Genomic DNA, 18,205 nt, shown 5'->3' on the forward strand with positions numbered 1-18,205 from the left:
AGGAAAACGACATGGAGGGGTGGTATATGGGAACCCTATATTTTATGCATGAGTTTTCTGTAAAGCTACAACTTCTCTAATAAAAAAAGATAATTTTAAAAAGGGAGATGGCACTTTGGTACCCAAGGGGGCCATTATCTACACTCAAGCAGTTTCTAAATTTTAGAACCTTCAAGAAGGGTAGCCATAATAGCATTTTAAAGGCATCGGCCTCTCCTAGAAAAAGTGAGATTTACTTTCATGTCACCCATCTGCATGGTCACACTCACTCACCTGAACAGCTCTGATGTGGGGTTTCTCCCTCCAATGCCCATGGCTCCTCTCCTCGCTCCAACCTGAAGATGGCCTCTGGTTTGGGAACTTGGTACCCTGTTAAAAGGACATCATATATGACTGGGTCCAGCTAACTGGGTTTCTGGGGCCTTTCAATAATGCTTCTCATTTGTTCTTTTGAAAAGTAACCACATTTCCCTGGGACCAGAGTAATAAAGAGCTGAAAGGGACCCGAAGAATCTCAGACAAATCAAGGACCACACCATCCCACACTTCAGATGTCCCACAGCAGTCAGCAGCCAAGAATGGAAGTGCTCTCACTGAGGCCCCTTGCAGACACGGAGGGCAGCTGTGCTTACCCACTGAGAGAAGGTGGCTATAGTTCTCCAGCATCACATCCTGGTACAGGCATCTCTGAGCAGGGTCCAAGTGCTGCCACTCTTCCCTGCTGAAGTCCACAGCCACATCCTCGAATGACACTGATACCTATAACAACACAATCCTGTTCAAGGTGGCATGTCAGCACTGAGGGATGGGGAGAAGACAAACAGAAAGTTGTTTTTAATGATTTTCACCATTATATACCATATGGTATACCTAATAAATACCTAGTTATACCTAACATTGTGTAGGATACAAATATCTAATTGAAATACCTGCTATTTATTGTTTAAAGCATTTAGTCTGTCATCATTTTTTAAATAATTTCACATTGGATTTGAACTTGATGCTATGCTGTTGGTCGTTTTTAATGGGAAATTCATTTTCCAGAACTTTTAGAAGGAAGAGTGGATACCTTAATTTTTTAACTTCATAGCTCCCTCTACTGTTGCTTTCATTTATTCTTCAAAAAAAAAACACCTGTTTCAGTTTGCTAAAGCTGCCGTTATGGAAAATACCAGAAACTGATTGGCTTTTATAAAGGGGATTTATTAGGTTACAAATTTACAGTTCCAAGGCCACAAAAGTGTCCAAACAAAGGAATCGACAAGAAGATACCTTCACTGAAGAAAGGCCAATGGCATCCGGAACACCTCTGTCGGCTGGGAAGGCATGTGGCTGGTGTCTGCTGGTCCTTTGCTCCAGGGTTGTGTTTCAAAACGGCTTTCTCCAAAATGTCTCTGGGCTTCTGTCTTCACTCCTCTCTTTCAGCTCCTGTGTGTCCTTGCTTCTTTCTCCTAGGGCATTTCTTCTAAGCATCTGGGGGTCCTCTCTTAGCTTCTCCAGGGCAAACTCTGGGCTTCATATCTCAGCTTAGCATCTCCAAACATCCTTCTGTCTGCATCTCCAAGAGTGAGCATGTGTGTCGGCTCTTGAGCTCTCTTAGGTACTCCAGTGAACTAATCAAGTCCCACCCAGAATGGGCGGGGTTACATCTCCATGGAAATAATTTAATCAAAGGTCTCACTCACAATTAGGTGAGTCACATCTCAATGGAAACACTCAATCAAAAGATTCCACCCAACAAGATTGGGTTAAAAGATCATGGCTCCGCTTGTCATGTGAACTCACTACCCTCCCCCTACGTGGGACATGACACTCAGGGGTGTAAATCCCCCTGGCAACACAGGAAACGACTCCTGGGGACAAGCCTGGACCTAGAACTGTGGGATTGAGAGGATCTTCTTGACCAAAAGGGGGAAGAGAGATGAAACAAAATAAGGTTCCAGTGGCTGAGAGATCTCAAATGGAGTTGAGAGGTCACTCTGGAGGGTATTCTTATGTGCTATACAAATATCACCTTTTAGTTTTTAGTGTGTTGGAATGGCTAGAGGGAAATAACTGAAGCTGTTGAACTGCAACCCAGTGACCTTGATTCTTGAAGATGATTATAAAACTCTGTAGCTTGCACAGTGTGACTGTGTGATTGTGAAAACCTTGTGGCTTGCACTCCCTTTATCCAGTGTATGGACAGATGAGTGGGAAAATGAAGACAAAAATTAGATGAAGAATAGGGTGGGATGGAGGGGATGGAAAGATCTAGGTGTTCATTTTTGCTTTTATTTTTATTTTGGAGTAAGGAAAAGGTTCAAAAATTAATTCTGGTGATGAACACACAAATGTATGATGGTGCTGTGAATAACTGTACACTGTGGATGACTTAGGGTGGGTGAATATATCTCAATAAAACTGTATTAAAAAGTAAATGAACAATGGAGGGGAGGAGGGTAAGGGGATGCTTTAGATACTCTTTTTAATTTTAATTTTATTTTTTGGAGTAATGAAAATGTTCAAAGATGAACTGTGTTGATGAATGCACAACTATATGATGATACTGTGAACAACTGATTATACACTTTGAATGACTGTATGTTATTTGAATATATCTCAATAAAATTGCATTAAAAAAACAAAAAAAACAAAATATGTACTGAAGATGGTATTTATGACTTATACAATAAACTTTATTGTTGCATACAATAAAACACACCTGTTTAAAGTGTAAAAAAAAAAATCATGGCTCTTCTAGGGTCCATAAGTTTCCAATGGGTGCACTGAGCAAAAGCATTATTATCATGCCAATAGGTAGCAAATGCCCCAGATTAAGGTGGACATATTAAAAATAAAAATCGCTACTGTGCTAGTAAAGCCTAAGTTAGTCAATGGTCATAAACCCCACAACCGGCACAATCAGAAAGCAATAGTGGCTATGGCTGTTGAATCAAGGCATCCAAAGCTGAAATAGATGGCGTCAGTAATGATGACCTTTGTGATGGTTAGGTTCGTGTGTCAACTTGGCCAGGTAATGGTGCCCAGTTGTCTGGTCAAGCAAGAACTGGCCTAACTGCTACTGTGAGGACATTTCACAGACTTAAATCATCAGTAAGTTGATTGCATCTATGACTGATTACATCTACAGTCAACTAAGGGGAGTGTCTTCAGCAATGAGATATGTTTAAATCTAATCAGTTGAAGGCTTTAAAAAGAGAAGTGATGATTTCAGCAGTCAGAAGAGAGAATTTTCATCTCTACTTCACACAGTCAGCCTCTCCTGGAGAATTCATTGACAACCTTCATCGGAGAATAGAAAAATAGGGACAAAAAGTAAATGAATAATAGCAGGGAGGAGGAGTATGAGATGTTTTGGGTGTTCTTTTTTACTTTTATTTTTATTCTTATTTTTTCATTTTTTGGAGTAATGAAATTATTCAAAAATTGATTGTGGTGATGAACGCACAACTATTGTGCACTTTGGATGATTGTATGGTATGTGAATATATCTCAATAAAATTGCATTTAAAAAAACAAACAAACAAAAAACCTTCATTGGAGTTGCCAGCTTGCAGCCTGCCCTATGGAATTTGGACTTATGTATCCCTACAGTTGCATGAGACACTTTTATAAAATCTCATATTTACAGATACCTCCTGTTGGTTCTGTTTCCCTAGAGAAACCTGATTAATGCAACCTTGCCACCAGATACAGAGCTCTGGGTATTGTGAAAACATTAGAAGTTCATTTGGTTGAGTCCTGAGTAGCTGCCACATTACTTGCTGGCATGGAGCTGCCCTTTTACTCTCTGACTGATCCCTCCCTCCCCTTCGACCCTGAAGTCAGCTGCTTTCAAAAGAATGATGGTTAGGGGTGGAACAGAGATTTCCCTGTTCCCAATAAGGACCAAAGGCCATACACACCCCTCCAAGTATGCTGGAGAGCTTCAGGTAAGGGAGGGAATTTTATGGCTTTGTCAGATACAGGCGCCCAAGTCACCATTCTACCTGATCCCGAGGAGGGGAGGGAGCACTCAAATTCAACTGATGGAGTTTAGGCACAGATTAGTAGGGAGAAAGGAAGCTAAAGTGACCTTGTGGGTGGGGCCCTTTGGGCTGACTCAATGTACTGTTATTGTGGTTTCCACAGATGAATATATAGTTGGTATTGATGTTGTACATGTTTGTTCTGTGAATGCTCATAAAATCCAGAGGAGATCTGTCATTCAGGGACTGCCACATGTAGAGAGGTGGTAGTGGGACACATAAATCACTCTCCAACCCGTCTCCCTATCCCCTCCCAGGTGGTTCAACAGAAACAATACAGAATCCCAGGAGGACAAAGATAAATTACAGCCTTGATTAAGGACTAAAAGGCAGCAGATGTAGTAAGAGGTACATTATCTCAAAACAACAGCCCTGTATAGCCAGTAAAAAAGGCCAATGGGAGCTGAAGACTTATAGTGGATTACTATAAGTAATCCACTATATATATATATATGGCTATATATATATATATATGGCTATTTCAGACATTGTGACAGTAACTGAACCCACTGCACAAACTAATGGCACTTGGGATGTGTTGGATATTGCCTAGGCCCTCTTTTCTATTTTGCTGCCACCTAAGTGTTGGAAGACACTCTTCCATGGATCTCTTATGCTCCCACACATCTCACTGGGTATAAAGAGAAAACAAGGCCCTGATTGCTCTTTACCTGGGCATTTTTCAGGTTTCATGGGCTACTTTAAGCTTGCTTTCAGGCAGCTATTAAGCAGCAGGTTCCCCAGGCTCAGGATTCATTTCCTGTAATGCAACTCACTGCACATACAGGCATCTATCTAGGGCAAATTGCATCACCCCTGTGGGAATTAGGGCTCAGGGAACCAACGGTATGTAAGGGTGACAAACGAAAGTTGAATTTTCCCTGTTGCTAAAAAGGAAAGAAACCTTTTCTCCCTTCCCCTTTCTTAGGGAATTTCCTTGAGAAAACTTGTATTTTTAAATCCTTCCTCTATCCCTTTGATGTGTACATAAATCATTTTAAAAGCTAAATAAGCCCTTTTCCAGCATTACCAATCCAGGAATGTTTTTCTTAAGGGCCTGGAAACTGTATCTCTGAAATGTGAACATCAAAGAAGATTGTACTCCTATCTCCCTGTCACCCTGGGAAGTTAGTCTAGGTGGCCCTTCTCTAAGCTGTAATTAACAGCTTGTCATAGAGCTACAAGTTGCTGCTGTTGTTGTTTTAATAAAGGCAATTAACTAGCACAGATGGCCACAACAATTACCAAGTGAATTTAGGATGAACTATGAAAGAATATATAGCAAACAGTGCTGTGAAGTCCTCTTACAGGAGGATAAGTTATTGTTTACCTTGAGAACATGTATGTAACAGATTTTACCTGCTTGTAATGAGATTTCTTTCTGTCTTTGCAACACCATTGAAGGACTGCCTGTGATTGTCTGGTTTAATGCTTATTCAATAATAAAACTTTTATTTCTTTTCCACATCATGGAGAGGATTTCCTGGGCTACCAGGCAATTTTATTTCAGCCCCCCAAAATCTGGCAGTGAGGATGGAATGTCCTTACAGTTCCTGAATTCAGTGGACCAGCTGAAGGTCTTGTGGCCACACAACAGTTCTGTAAGAGAGCCTGAATTTCAAAATGTCTCCCTTATAACTTTCTGCTCTTTTTAAATACCAGCCAGATGAACCACCGTCTCCAAATTCCAGATTTTATTATTGAGTATTTGTAATACCAGATCTAAAATTCTGTCAGGGTCATCATCAGCTTGGAGGGTAGAGAAATATGGGTAGCCAGAAAGTTGCTGGTAGGTCTTTCTCTTAAAAGGCTACTATATCTCTGTCATATATGGAGTGGAATCCATTTGGAATAAGAATACAGTCTTACACTGGCCACAGGACCATTCCCTCGATTTGGATAAATTAACTTATTTGCATTGGTTCTTAGAAGGATCTCATCCCAACTAAATAAATTATTTGTGTTTATGGGAGGAGTATCATTCTAGGAAGAAAGTTAAAATTATTTGGATAGCCAGAAGGACAGATTGAGGAAAATGGAAGTGGAAAATGAGAGAATTAAAGGCACTTTCTCTTTCACAGAACCCTCCTCCTTTGCTATCCTCACTCCTTTTGCTTCTCTTGCATCTCTCTTTATCCCTCCCTGACTCAAATAGATTCCTTAACTACTTGTAAGAGGGAAGTGAGGAACTTATATATCAGTAGTTCCTTTTGTTAGTGGATTTCCCTGCAAAGAGGGACAAGGACACAACTTCTTTAACCAGCACTGAATTACCTGCTCTGTTTGAAGTTTGTATGCCTCATGCTCTGATTCCACTTCAAGTCTTAGCCTAGATTCCACCTCCAAAAGTCCCCTATCATCCACACACCATGTAGCTAGTAAAGCAGAAGCGATAAACTGACACAATCAGGAAATAATTGAGAACTTGGGTAAAGGACTGTGACCCCATAAGAAGATGACAGGATGAAGAGTATCTGCAGTAGGTACTTGGAAAAGACAAACAAAAAAGTTGTTAGGATGATAAACAACAACATGAGAAAGGAAAGCAAAATGCAATATGATTCTATATTTTTCTTGACTCAATGACAGGAAAACTAGCCTTTCCTATTGTGATTGCCAGTAAAGTTGATGCTATTAAGAAACTACTCAAGACCCCCACCCCCGCCCCACCAGGGAGACTTGAAACGATAAGAATCTACATGCCCTGCTCCCCAGACAATACTGTCAATTGAAAGACTTATTTTCCTGTGCCCGAGAAGACCCATAGAAGTTTGCAGAAGTATTGGGCAGTGCGTTTTCAGTTTACAGCCCCACACATGGGGATGTGCACTGGCTGCTGCATGGAATTCTGCAAACAGCAGACTTTACTTGTTTGATGGAGCAAGCATATGAGGGACCAGAAAATGACCCACCACATCAGGGGTACTGTGGCCAAAAGAAGCCAATTATCTGCCACCTCAACTATGGAAGAATTAAGGGCTTTAGGGACCCATTGAGAAGGGCTGCTAATGTCTTTACTTAAACCATTTCTGCTAAAAGTGAGCTGGGAGAAGTGGCAGCAGTGTACCAGGAAGATAGGTGAGTCCCCTATTGATTTCCATCAATGGTTTGTTGAGACTTTCTCAAAATTTACTGATATGGATCCAGGGGAAGATCAAACTCACCCTCTGCTATTTTTTAAAAAAAAAAACAGAAAATAATAAGCATTGGCAAGGATGTGGAGAAATAGGAACACTCATTCATTGCTGGTGGCATTGTAAAATGGTGCAACCACTGCAGAAATCAGTTTAGTGGTTCCTCAGAAAGTTGAAAATAGAATTACCATATGACCAGGCAATCCCACTTCTTGGTATATACCCAAAAGAACTGAAAGCAGGGACTGCAACAGATACCTGTACACCAATGTTCAAAGCAGCATTATTCACAACGGCCGAAAGGTGGAAGCAACCCGAGTGTCATCAACAGATGAATGGATAAACAAAATGTGGTATATACACACAATGGATATTATTCAGTCATAAAAAGGAATAAAGTTCTGATACATGCTACAATATGGATGAATCTTGAAGACATTAAGTTGAATGAAATAAGCCAGATACAAAAAGACAAATATTGTATGATCTCACTTATATGAAATACCTAGAAGCAGCAAATTTCACAGAGACAGAGAGCAGGTTATAGGTTCCTAGGGGCCAGAGGGGAGGGGCGGGGGAGAAGAGGGACTTACTGCTTAATGGGTACAGAGTTTCTGTTTGAGATAATAAAAAAGTTGAGGTAATAGATGTTGGTGATAGTAGTACAATACTGTTAATGTAATTAATACCATTGAATTGTACACTTGAAAGTGGTTAAAATGGAAAATTTTAGGCTGTATATATATTACTACAATAAAACATTTTTGAAAATCACCCTCTGTTCCTATCCACCTTTGTCTCAGCCAAGGACAGACTATGACTCAAATCCTAGCAGCAGCTACTCAGTTTTGGGGCAATCTAGAGAAAGACAAAGAAGTCATTAAAAACCACTGTTCCAGCTGCTCAATTACAACTATTCACTAAAAAGAATAACCTCTCTGGACAGTCCATGAAGGGAATAAAGGAAGAAGGGGAAACTGCAAGAAGCCAGGACATTGGAAGACGGATTGTAGAAAGAGATATCAGAGGATGCACAAATTGCAGGAATAAGGGGATCAGAAAATCGCACAAGGACAAAACCCTCAGCTAGGGAATAATTGGTGAATGGCTCTATATTGACAGATTGAGGGAATCTCAGAGTTGGGAACCGGTGAAACATATGTTTCAGTAACTTTCCCTCAGGCCAAACTATCCCTGCCTTTGCCGATACATGCTGGTGCTATTTACTCTGCAATTTCCTCAGAAATTCCTTGCTTTCCATCTGGTTATAGATCAATAAAGACTATTGGTATTTGAGGTCAGCATTCTACTTGTTCCTTTTCCTCCACAGTTCCCATACAGATAGGCCCTCTTATGAGGAACATCTCATACTTTCTCCTGAGCCACCTCTAAACCTACTGGAGAGAGACCTGCTTGCAAGTTTGCTATGCAAGTTAAAGGCTACCATGTTCCTTTTTTTTCCCAATAGATCACTTTTTATTCATAAATAAGATTCTATAAAGTTAAAAGCAGGTAAGCCCCCATTTTAAGAAAGGGACTATCAGAAGGTAACATGCCATTTAAAATTGGCATTATTTTTTTAATGAAAAAGTTGTATGCCAGCTTCTCAGATTTCTAACAAACAGCATAACGAATCCACAGTTTTAAGCTGCCACCACATCAGAATTTCCAAGTTGCCTCTGAACATGGGTGAAGAGCCCAATTTATTCTCTTACAGAGAAAGTACATCACTGATAAATGTACAAACAAGGACGGCATGTTTGTGGAGCTCCCTGGAAAAAAACGGCACCTGATTCAGTTACCATAGGCCTTCTGAAAGAAAAGGGGTATGCTAAAGCACCCCGAGCTGAAACAAATCTATGAATTGCTGTAAGCCTTAGGGAATAATGATACTAGTTTAATTTGAGATACAGAATTAATAAAAATATCTTACCAAAAGGATAAGCCATAGACATGTGTAAAACAATATCCTTCATTGAGAGCTCAATTAGAAGGAATAAAAGAGTTATTAAAACAAGGGATAATATTTTTTAAAAGGGCAGTCACCCTGTAAAACCTTCCTTCAGTAAAGAAGGAAGGTAACTTTGATAAAGATGGTCAATCACTATATAGATTTGTACAAGATCTTAGAGCAGTAAATAAATTTATTGTCCCATTAAACCCTGTAGTTCTTAACCCTACAACTATTCTGACTTTGGTGCCATTGTCAGCAAAGTTTTCTATGTAGTCATTCTGTGTTCTGCTTTGTTTCCCTGCTCTTACAGCTAACGAGTCTACATTTTTGTTAGATTTTACTTATGAAGGAGTCCAGGATTTACAGCAAAGGATCCTTCAAGGGTTTCAGGACTCTCCTACTATTTTATCTAGCTGTTTATAGGAAAACTTAGGGAAACTGGCTCCATCAGAGTGATCTATAATTATTCCTAGGTAGATAATTCTGAGGAAGCCTCAGAAACTAAAGAGCAATGCAAAACTGATACTTTGGCTTTGTTAAAATTCCTTCCTTCACTGGGGCATAAGGCCTCACTAGATAAATTCCAAGGTTGCCTAACTGAGGTAAAATATTTAAAGCATCTATTGTCAGGTGAAGGCTGCAACTATGCAATGTAGATGAAAGGGCCTACTACAATAAAAGAACTTAGACAATTTTGGGGACTAGTAAGGTGGATTCCAGCCTTTGCAGAGAGGGCAAAATTGCACAATAATTCTCCAGATCCTCTAATTTGGTCCTTTGAAGGTAAAGATGCTTTTGAACAATTGTCTATAGTCTCTCCCACAGCTTTGGGGATTACAAATTTCGAAAATCCTTCCCACTTGTTTTGTCATGAAAATGAAGGCCATGCTAGTGGAATTTTAACTCAAAAGGACATATAGTGCTTCTCTCAGTTCTTCTGGATGCACTCGAAACGCCTGGATGTCTCTAGATATGGCAGCAGCAGTGACACTTATTGAAACATCTCCATCACTTACCTTTGGTCACATAACTTATTTGCATGCCCCAGGCTGTGACAGCTCAGCTATTTTACATGTGCATAAGAATCAGCAATTTTTTTGGTACACCACAAGACTGGCTATCAACAAGCATTATTATCCAATCCTAATACTGTGCTTAGGAGACTCAAATCTCCTAAACCCTACTACTGTTTTACCATATCCTGATCAAATAGATGATCAGGAGTGTACAGTGGTAATAGAAGATGACACTAGACCCCAAATGCAGATTTGATAATGTTTACTGTACCCAGAATGAAAATGACCAACTTAAGGCTTCCTATGCTACGGTTACTGTTCATGAAATCTTGGAAGCTTATGTTTTGCCTGGAATTAAATCAGCACAAGCAGACAAGTTAATACCAGTTATTAGGGCTGCAATTCTTGGTTCAGAGCTTAAATGAATCTGTATTTTGATAGTAAATATGTGTTTGGTGTGTGTCAATCAACATGGCAAATATGGAAAAATATGAGATTCTTGACTTAGGAACTAAAATATCTCATGCAAAATTAATACCTGACTTGGAAGCTTTACAATCACCTGCTGAGATATTAGTAAATCATTGGACACAGGACAGAATGATGAGATTTCTAAAAGTAATGATTTAGCTGACAGTTTCAAAAGCCGCTATTAAAACATGGCAGACTCCAAACTTAAAAGCCCCACTTTTAATACAACAAGAAACTTTCAGTCATTTTCAAAAACATGCTTCATAAAAGGAAATGGGGGGGCAAGATGGCAGACTGGTGAGCTGTATGTTTTAGTTACTCCTCCAGGAAAGTAGGTAGAAAGCCAGGAACTGCGTGGACTGGACACCACAGAGCAATCTGTCTTTGGGCATACTTCATACAACACTCATGAAAATGTCGAACTGCTGAGATCAGCGAAATCTGTAAGTTTTTGCGGCCAGGGGACCCGTGCCCCTCCCTGCCAGGCTCAGTCCCGTGGGAGGAGGGGCTGTCAGCTCCGGGAAGGAGAAGGGAGAACTGCAGTGGCAGCCCTTATCGGAAACTCATTCTACTGATCCAAACTCCAACCATAGATAGACTGAGACCAGACACCAGAGAATCTGAGAGCAGCCAGCCCAGCAGAGAGGAGACAGGCATAGAAAAAAAAACAACACGAAAAACTCCAAAATAAAAGCAGAGGATTTTTGGAGTTCTGGTGAACACAGAAAGGGGAAGGGCGGAGCTCAGGCCTTGAGGCGCATATGCAAATCCCGAAGAAAAGCTGATCTCTCTGCCCTGTGGACCTTTCCTTAATGGCCCTGGCTGCTTTGTCTATTAGCATTTCAATAACCCATTAGATCTCTGAGGAGGGCCCTTTTTTTTTTAATCCTTTTTTCTTTTTCTAAAACAATTACTCTAAGAAGCCCAATACAGAAAGCTTCAAAGAATTGCAATTTGGGCACGTCAAGTCAAGAGCAGAACTAAGAGAGCTCTGAGACAAAAGGCAATAATCCAGTGGCTGAGAAAATTCACTAAACACCACAACTTCCCAAGAAAAGGGGGGTGTCCGCTCACAGCCACCATCCTGGTGGACAGGAAACACTCCTGCCCATCGCCAGCCCCATAGCCCAGAGCTGCCCCAGACAACCCAGTGTGACGGAAGTGCTTCAAATAACAGGCACACACCACAAAACTGGGCGTGGACATTAGTCTTCCCTGCAACCTCAGCTGATTGTCCCAGAGTTGGGAAGGTGGAGCAGTGTGAATTAACAAAGCCCCATTCAGCCATCATTTCAGCAGACTGGGAGCCTCCCTACACAGCCCAGCAGCCCAGAACCACACTGGGGGGACGGCACTCACCTGTGACATAGCACAGTCATCCCTCAACAGAGGACCCGGGGTGCACAGCCTGGAAGAGGGGCCCACTTGCAAGTCTCAGGAGCCATACGCCAATACCAAGGACTTGTGGGTCAGTGGCAGAGACAAACTGTGGCAGGACTGAACTGAAGGATTAGACTATTGCAGCAGCTTTAAAACTCTAGGATCACCAGGGAGATTTGATTGTTAGGGCCACCCCCCCTCCCCGACTGCCCAGAAACACGCCCCACATACAGGGCAGGCAACACCAACTACATACGCAAGCTTGGTACACCAATTGGGCCCCACAAGACTCACTCCCCCACTCACCAAAAAGGCTAAGCAGGGGAGAACTGGCTTGTGGAGAACAGGTGGCTCGTGGACACCACCTGCTGGTTAGTTAGAGAAAGTGTACTCCACGAAGCTGTAGATCTGATAATTTAGAGATAAGGACTTCAATAGGTCTACAAACCCTAAAACAACCCTATCAAGTTCAGCAAATGCCACGAGGCCAAAAACAACAGAAAATTATAAAGCATATGAAAAAACCAGACGATATGGATAACCCAAGCCCAAGCACCCAAATCAAAAGACCAGAAGAGACACAGCACCTAGAGCAGCTACTCAAAGAACTAAAGATGAACAATGAGACCATAGTACGGGATATGAAGGAAATCAAGAAGACTCTAGAAGAGCATAAAGAAGACATTGCAAGACTAAATAAAAAAATGGATGATCTTATGGAAATTAAAGAAACTGTTGACCAAATTAAAAAGATTCTGGACACTCATAGTACAAGACTAGAGGAAGTTGAACAACGAATCAGTGACCTGGAAGATGACAGAATGGAAAATGAAAGCATAAAAGAAAGAATGGGGAAAAAAATTGAAAAAATCGAAATGGACCTCAGGGATATGATAGATCATATGAAACGTCCAAATATAAGACTCATTGGTGTCCCAGAAGGGGAAGAAAAGGGTAAAGGTCTAGGAAGAGTATTCAAAGAAATTGTTGGAGAAAACTTCCCAAATCTTCTAAACAACATAAATACACAAATCATAAATGCTCAGTGAACTCCAAATAGAATAAATCCAAATAAACCCACTCCGAGACATATACTGATCACACTGTCAAACACAGAAGAGAAGGAGCAAGTTCTGAAAGCAGCAAGAGAAAAGCAATTCACCACATACAAAGGAAACAGCATAAGACTAAGTAGTGACTACTCAGCAGCCACCATGGAGGCAAGAAGGCAGTGGCACGATATATTTAAAATTCTGAGTGAGAAAAATTTCCAGCCAAGAATACTTTATCCAGCAAAGCTCTCCTTCAAATTTGAGGGAGAGCTTAATTTTTCACAGACAAACAAATGCTGAGAGAATTTGCTAACAAGAGACCTGCCCTACTGGAGATACTAAAGGGAGCCCTACAGACAGAGAAACAAAGACAGGACAGAGAGACTTGGAGAAAGGTTCAGTACTAAAGAGATTCGGTATGGGTACAATAAAGGATATTAATAGAGAGAGGGAAAAATATGGCAAACATAAACCAAAGGATAAGATGGCCGATTCAAGAAATGCCTTCACGGTTATAACGTTGAATGTAAATGGATTAAACTCCCCAATTAAAAGATATAGATTTGCAGAATGGATCAAAAAAAATGAACCATCAATATGTTGCATACAAGAGACTCATCTTAGACACAGGGACACAAAGAAACTGAAAGTGAAAGGATGGAAAAAAATATTTCATGCAAGCTACAGCCAAAAGAAAGCAGGTGTAGCAATATTAATCTCAGATAAAATAGACTTCAAATGCAGGGATGTTTTGAGAGACAAAGAAGGCCACTACATACTAATAAAAGGGGCAATTCAGCAAGAAGAAATAACAATCGTAAATGTCTATGCACCCAATCAAGGTGCCACAAAATACATGAGAGAAACACTGGCAAAACTAAAGGAAGCAATTGATGTTTCCACAATAATTGTGGGAGACTTCAACACATCACTCTCTCCTATAGATAGATCAACCAGACAGAAGACCAATAAGGAAATTGAAAACCTAAACAATCTGATAAATGAATTAGATTTAACAGACATATACAGGACATTACATCCCAAATCACCAGGATACACATACTTTTCTAGTGCTCACGGAACTTTCTCCAGAATAGATCATATGCTGGGACATAAAACAAGCCTCAATAAATTTAAAAAGATTGAAATTATTCAAAACACATTCTCTGACCACAATGGAATACAATTAGAAGTCAATAACCATCAGAGACTTAGAAAATTCACAAATACCTGGAGGTTAAAAGGAAATGGACAAATAGATTGAGAAAGGAGCTAAAAGAAATTCAAATGTACTATGGGAATTCCCTAACAAAATAATTCTTATACCACAGTCCCTATCTGCTTGGTTAGTATTTTTGTGGCATCAACAAAATCATCTGAGTAAAAATGGACTTTAAAGGCACTAGACTCTTACCACACACACTAAAAAGATGAAATTATTCAAAACATATTAAAGAGATGTGCTATTTGTCAACAAGATTCTTTGCAGGACACTCCTAAGGTAAGCATAGGAAATTTTCCCCGACCAACTTTACTAGGAACCTGGTGGCAGTTGATTTCATAGAATTAATGCCTACGGAAGGTAAGAGATTTTATCTAGTTCTGATGTGAATGATGGCCCGAAGTTTTCCCCGCTTCAAAAGCCGTTGCTCAGGAAGTGGTAAAGAGTCTCTTAATAAATATAATCCCCACTCTTGAAATACCAGAGAATACTGAATCAGACAGAGGAAGTCATTTTATTTCCAATGTTCAGAAATTATGCAAAACTTTGCAGATTCCTATAAACTATCATATTCCCTATCATCCTCAATCCTCTGGACAAGCAGAGCAGATAGATGAATCAAACTCAAAAAAACTCATTGGCTAAGATTCAGCAAACTCCCGAGTTAAAATGGCTACAGTTTTACCACTAGCCTTGTTAAAAATTAGTACCATTTTAAGCAAGCATGGTATCACTTCCTTTGAATATATGTTTGAAAGGCCTATGAATTTGGGTCTGTGACCATGTCCTGTGCCTAATTTAACTGAATGTTTTCATAATCATGTCAAATACTTAAAAGGGCTTCTCTCTTCCCTAGAAACCCTGAGACATAAAGTCATAAGGTCTGGAAAGTCCTGCTGGAAGAAGGCTACCTCTACCAACCAGATTTTGTCTACAAAAAAGTGTTCCTGGGGAAAGATTCTGGGAGGCACAGGGGAGGGAGGGACATGAATGATCTTTGTATTTCAGAACCGCCCTGGAGCCTTCTTCATAATGCATCTCTCCCAAACTGTTGTTAAGGACGGTAAATTTAACTGACTATTATGTCTGCCACCCCCCACCAGATGGCTCTGACCACAATTTCAACACCATTCCTCTTAACCTTACTGAGAAGTCTACCAGAAACAGTGGGGGAGGGCCCCAACCCTTGCATCTCACATGCAAAGCACTTCCAAATATCTTCCCCAACCCCATTACCTAGCTGTTGCTCCTTGGGGTGAATGAATGCCACCAGCTAGTGGTAGGGACAAACAGGACAGACTGGACTGATTGCCCTTTAGTATTCTCTCCAGAAACAAGAACTAGATTCAATTTGTCAAACACAACTTGGAACCTTTGACAATGGTGAATTCACCCGAGTGCTGAAAACATGACGGTTAAAAAAAATCCCCCCATCCTTCTGTGTCATGAGAAACAACTTACTACAAAGAACCACCCTTCCCCATATGACTGAGACAAGACTCGCTGTCCAGTCTTTCTCATAACTCCCATAAGACTTGTGGATGACTACCCTATTTACCTGTGACAAGGCCAAACATAGACCTCCCCCTTTTGCCAGAACATGCTACCAAGTCACCACCCTGATCTGTATTATTGGCCCTTCCCCACCCATGATGGAAGGCCAACCACCTGAACACTCACCTAAACAAGTAGTCTTTAAGCCTTGGTCTTGGGAAGATTAACATACCATCATTAAAAACTTTCTGAACCACTGTAAGAATAGCTAAGAATTTAAAAATCAATTCAGACTGGTCCTTTAGGCATATTGTCCTGGGATTCCTGATTTAAATCAACTTGTACAACTGCTAGTAGGCCCCAGAGATGGACCTTCAAAGAAATAGAACAGTCCCTACTCTCACATGCAAGTTTAGGGGAATATGTCACTGAAAATGGTGCAGCAGAGAATTCCAGGGCTCATTCCCTACCCAAAAGCAACTAATGAGCTGGCAAAAACAGAATCAACATTTGCAGAACTTGGGAATCTAGTAAAAAACTTACAACCAAGGGGAAGACTTGGTGAAGAAGTTTCTGTTTTGCAGTAAGACAGGGCTGTGGTGTTTTAAAAGGCCCAGCTACCAACCCCCACTCCCTAGAATGGCAGCAGCAGTGAGGATGGCAGCCCCCACTTCTGGTGCAAGTTACTAGTGCCAGAGGGAGCAATGTGGAACTTATTCTCAAAGAATTGCGGTTGTGGGCCTTAGCCCATCTGATGGCTCCCTCAAAGGCTGGCACAAAGGCTTGCCTTTGTTTCACCCAACTTAGAGCATTCCCAGGACTGGGGAGGCTTCTTTGGTCACCTGTATTGGCTGCAGCAGTCTAGGACAATGGTGAGTTTGGACAAGAAATATTCAGACTAAAAATCCTGGGAAAGAAAAGGTTGGGAAAGGAAATACATGGGGGAATAGGGTTTGCAGAAGCTCCCATGTATACTAGGGAATCAAGAAGTCCATGCATATGCCCAGAATGATATGCATGCTCAAAAAATGCCTGAGAAGACCCAAATCTTTCACCTCTGAATGGTCTCCAAGCACCAGTGAAGAAGGTGGTGAAGGCTAATGTATAGTCATAAAACTACCTGGCTAAATGTTGAAGGAGTGTCCCAACAGAGAGCCAATCTGGAAAGACTGTGAGAGAATTTTTTTCTTGCTATTATTTTAGTTTTTTGGATCCAGGTATTTAATGAAATCTGTCAAAACACCGCTGACCACTAAGTGAACAGAACACAGACCTCAGCATCCACCAGACAAATGATGGAGACTTTATAAAAATAGTTTAGAAAATTCACTAAACAAGCAAACAACATCCCACAATCAATAACAACAAACTTTGGGGAGGGGGGAGAATCTGATTTCAAGAGTTCCTACATAATATTATTCAAAATGTTCAGTTTTCAACAAAAAATTATGAGGCATGCAAAGAAAAAAGTATGGTCGATTTACAGGAAAAAGAAATTAATTAATAGGCACTATCCACGACGAAGCCTAGGTAATAGACTTACTAGACAAAGATATTAAATCACCTGCCTTTAATATGTTCAAAGTGCTAAAGGAAGCCATGGACAAAGAACTAAAGGAAACCATGAGAGTGATGTCTCACCAAATAAAGAATATCCATAAAGAGATACAAATTATAAAATGAAACCAAATAGAAATTCTGGATATAAAAGTACAATAATTGCAGTGAAAAATTCACTAGAGGTTCAACAGCAGATATGAGGAGGTAGAAGAAAGAATCAATGAACTTGAGGATGGATCAACTGAGATTATCAGTCTGAGAACCTGAGAGAAAAGAACGCAGAAAAATGAACAGGCCTAAGAGAATCAAGGGACAATATCAAGTACACTGAAATACGCAAAACAGAATTTTCAGAGCTAGAAAAGAGAGAGAGAGGGTAAGAAAGAGTGTTTGGAAAAATAATGGCTGAAAACTTTAAAATTTTGATGAAAGACATGAGTCTACACATTCAAGACGCTCAACAAATGCCAAGCAGGATAAACTCAAAGTGAACCATACCAGGACACATTATAGTCAAATTCTCAAAAGCAAAAGAGAGAATACCAAAAGCAGCAATAGAAAAGCAATTCATCACCCAGAGAAGATTCTCAATAAGATTAATAGCCAGTTTTTCATCAGAAACCATGGAAGCCAGAGGCAGTAGGATGACATATTTAAAGAACCAAAAGAAAAATAAAAACCGTCAACCAAGAATTCTGTATGTGGCTAAACTATCCTCAAAAATGAAGGAGAAGGCAGTTCACAGAGCTCTCCTATAGAACACTGTGGGAGAGCAGTCAAGTTGTGGATGCCTGGTGAGAGGGACTGCTGGTTGTATGACATACAGTTCTATACTCAGGACCATGAGGAAACTGTTTCTAAGGGAAAAGGGAACATATGCATCCATGTAAG

The 18,205-nt window shown here is 40.5% G+C and overlaps 1 protein-coding gene across 6 annotated transcripts in view; it reads right to left on the reverse strand.

Annotated features, from left to right (window-relative positions):
* Positions 1-18,205, reverse strand: part of ZNF81 (zinc finger protein 81) — a 92,229-nt gene that overhangs the window by 20,720 nt on the left and 53,304 nt on the right. For 5 of the 6 annotated variants that reach the window (XM_037821977.1, XM_037821975.1, XM_037821976.1 and 2 more), the window contains exons 3-4: positions 633-759; positions 274-369 (exon numbers count right to left, since the gene is read on the reverse strand). In XM_037821977.1, coding sequence (XP_037677905.1) covers positions 274-369; positions 633-759 — 223 coding nt within the window. Of the gene's footprint in view, positions 1-273; positions 370-632; positions 799-18,205 lie in introns of all 6 variants that reach the window. The other variant, XM_037821980.1, reaches the window with a different exon arrangement.

The sequence above is a fragment of the Choloepus didactylus genome, chromosome X, assembly GCF_015220235.1.
Source record: "Choloepus didactylus isolate mChoDid1 chromosome X, mChoDid1.pri, whole genome shotgun sequence".
Taxonomy (NCBI): domain Eukaryota; kingdom Metazoa; phylum Chordata; class Mammalia; order Pilosa; family Megalonychidae; genus Choloepus; species Choloepus didactylus.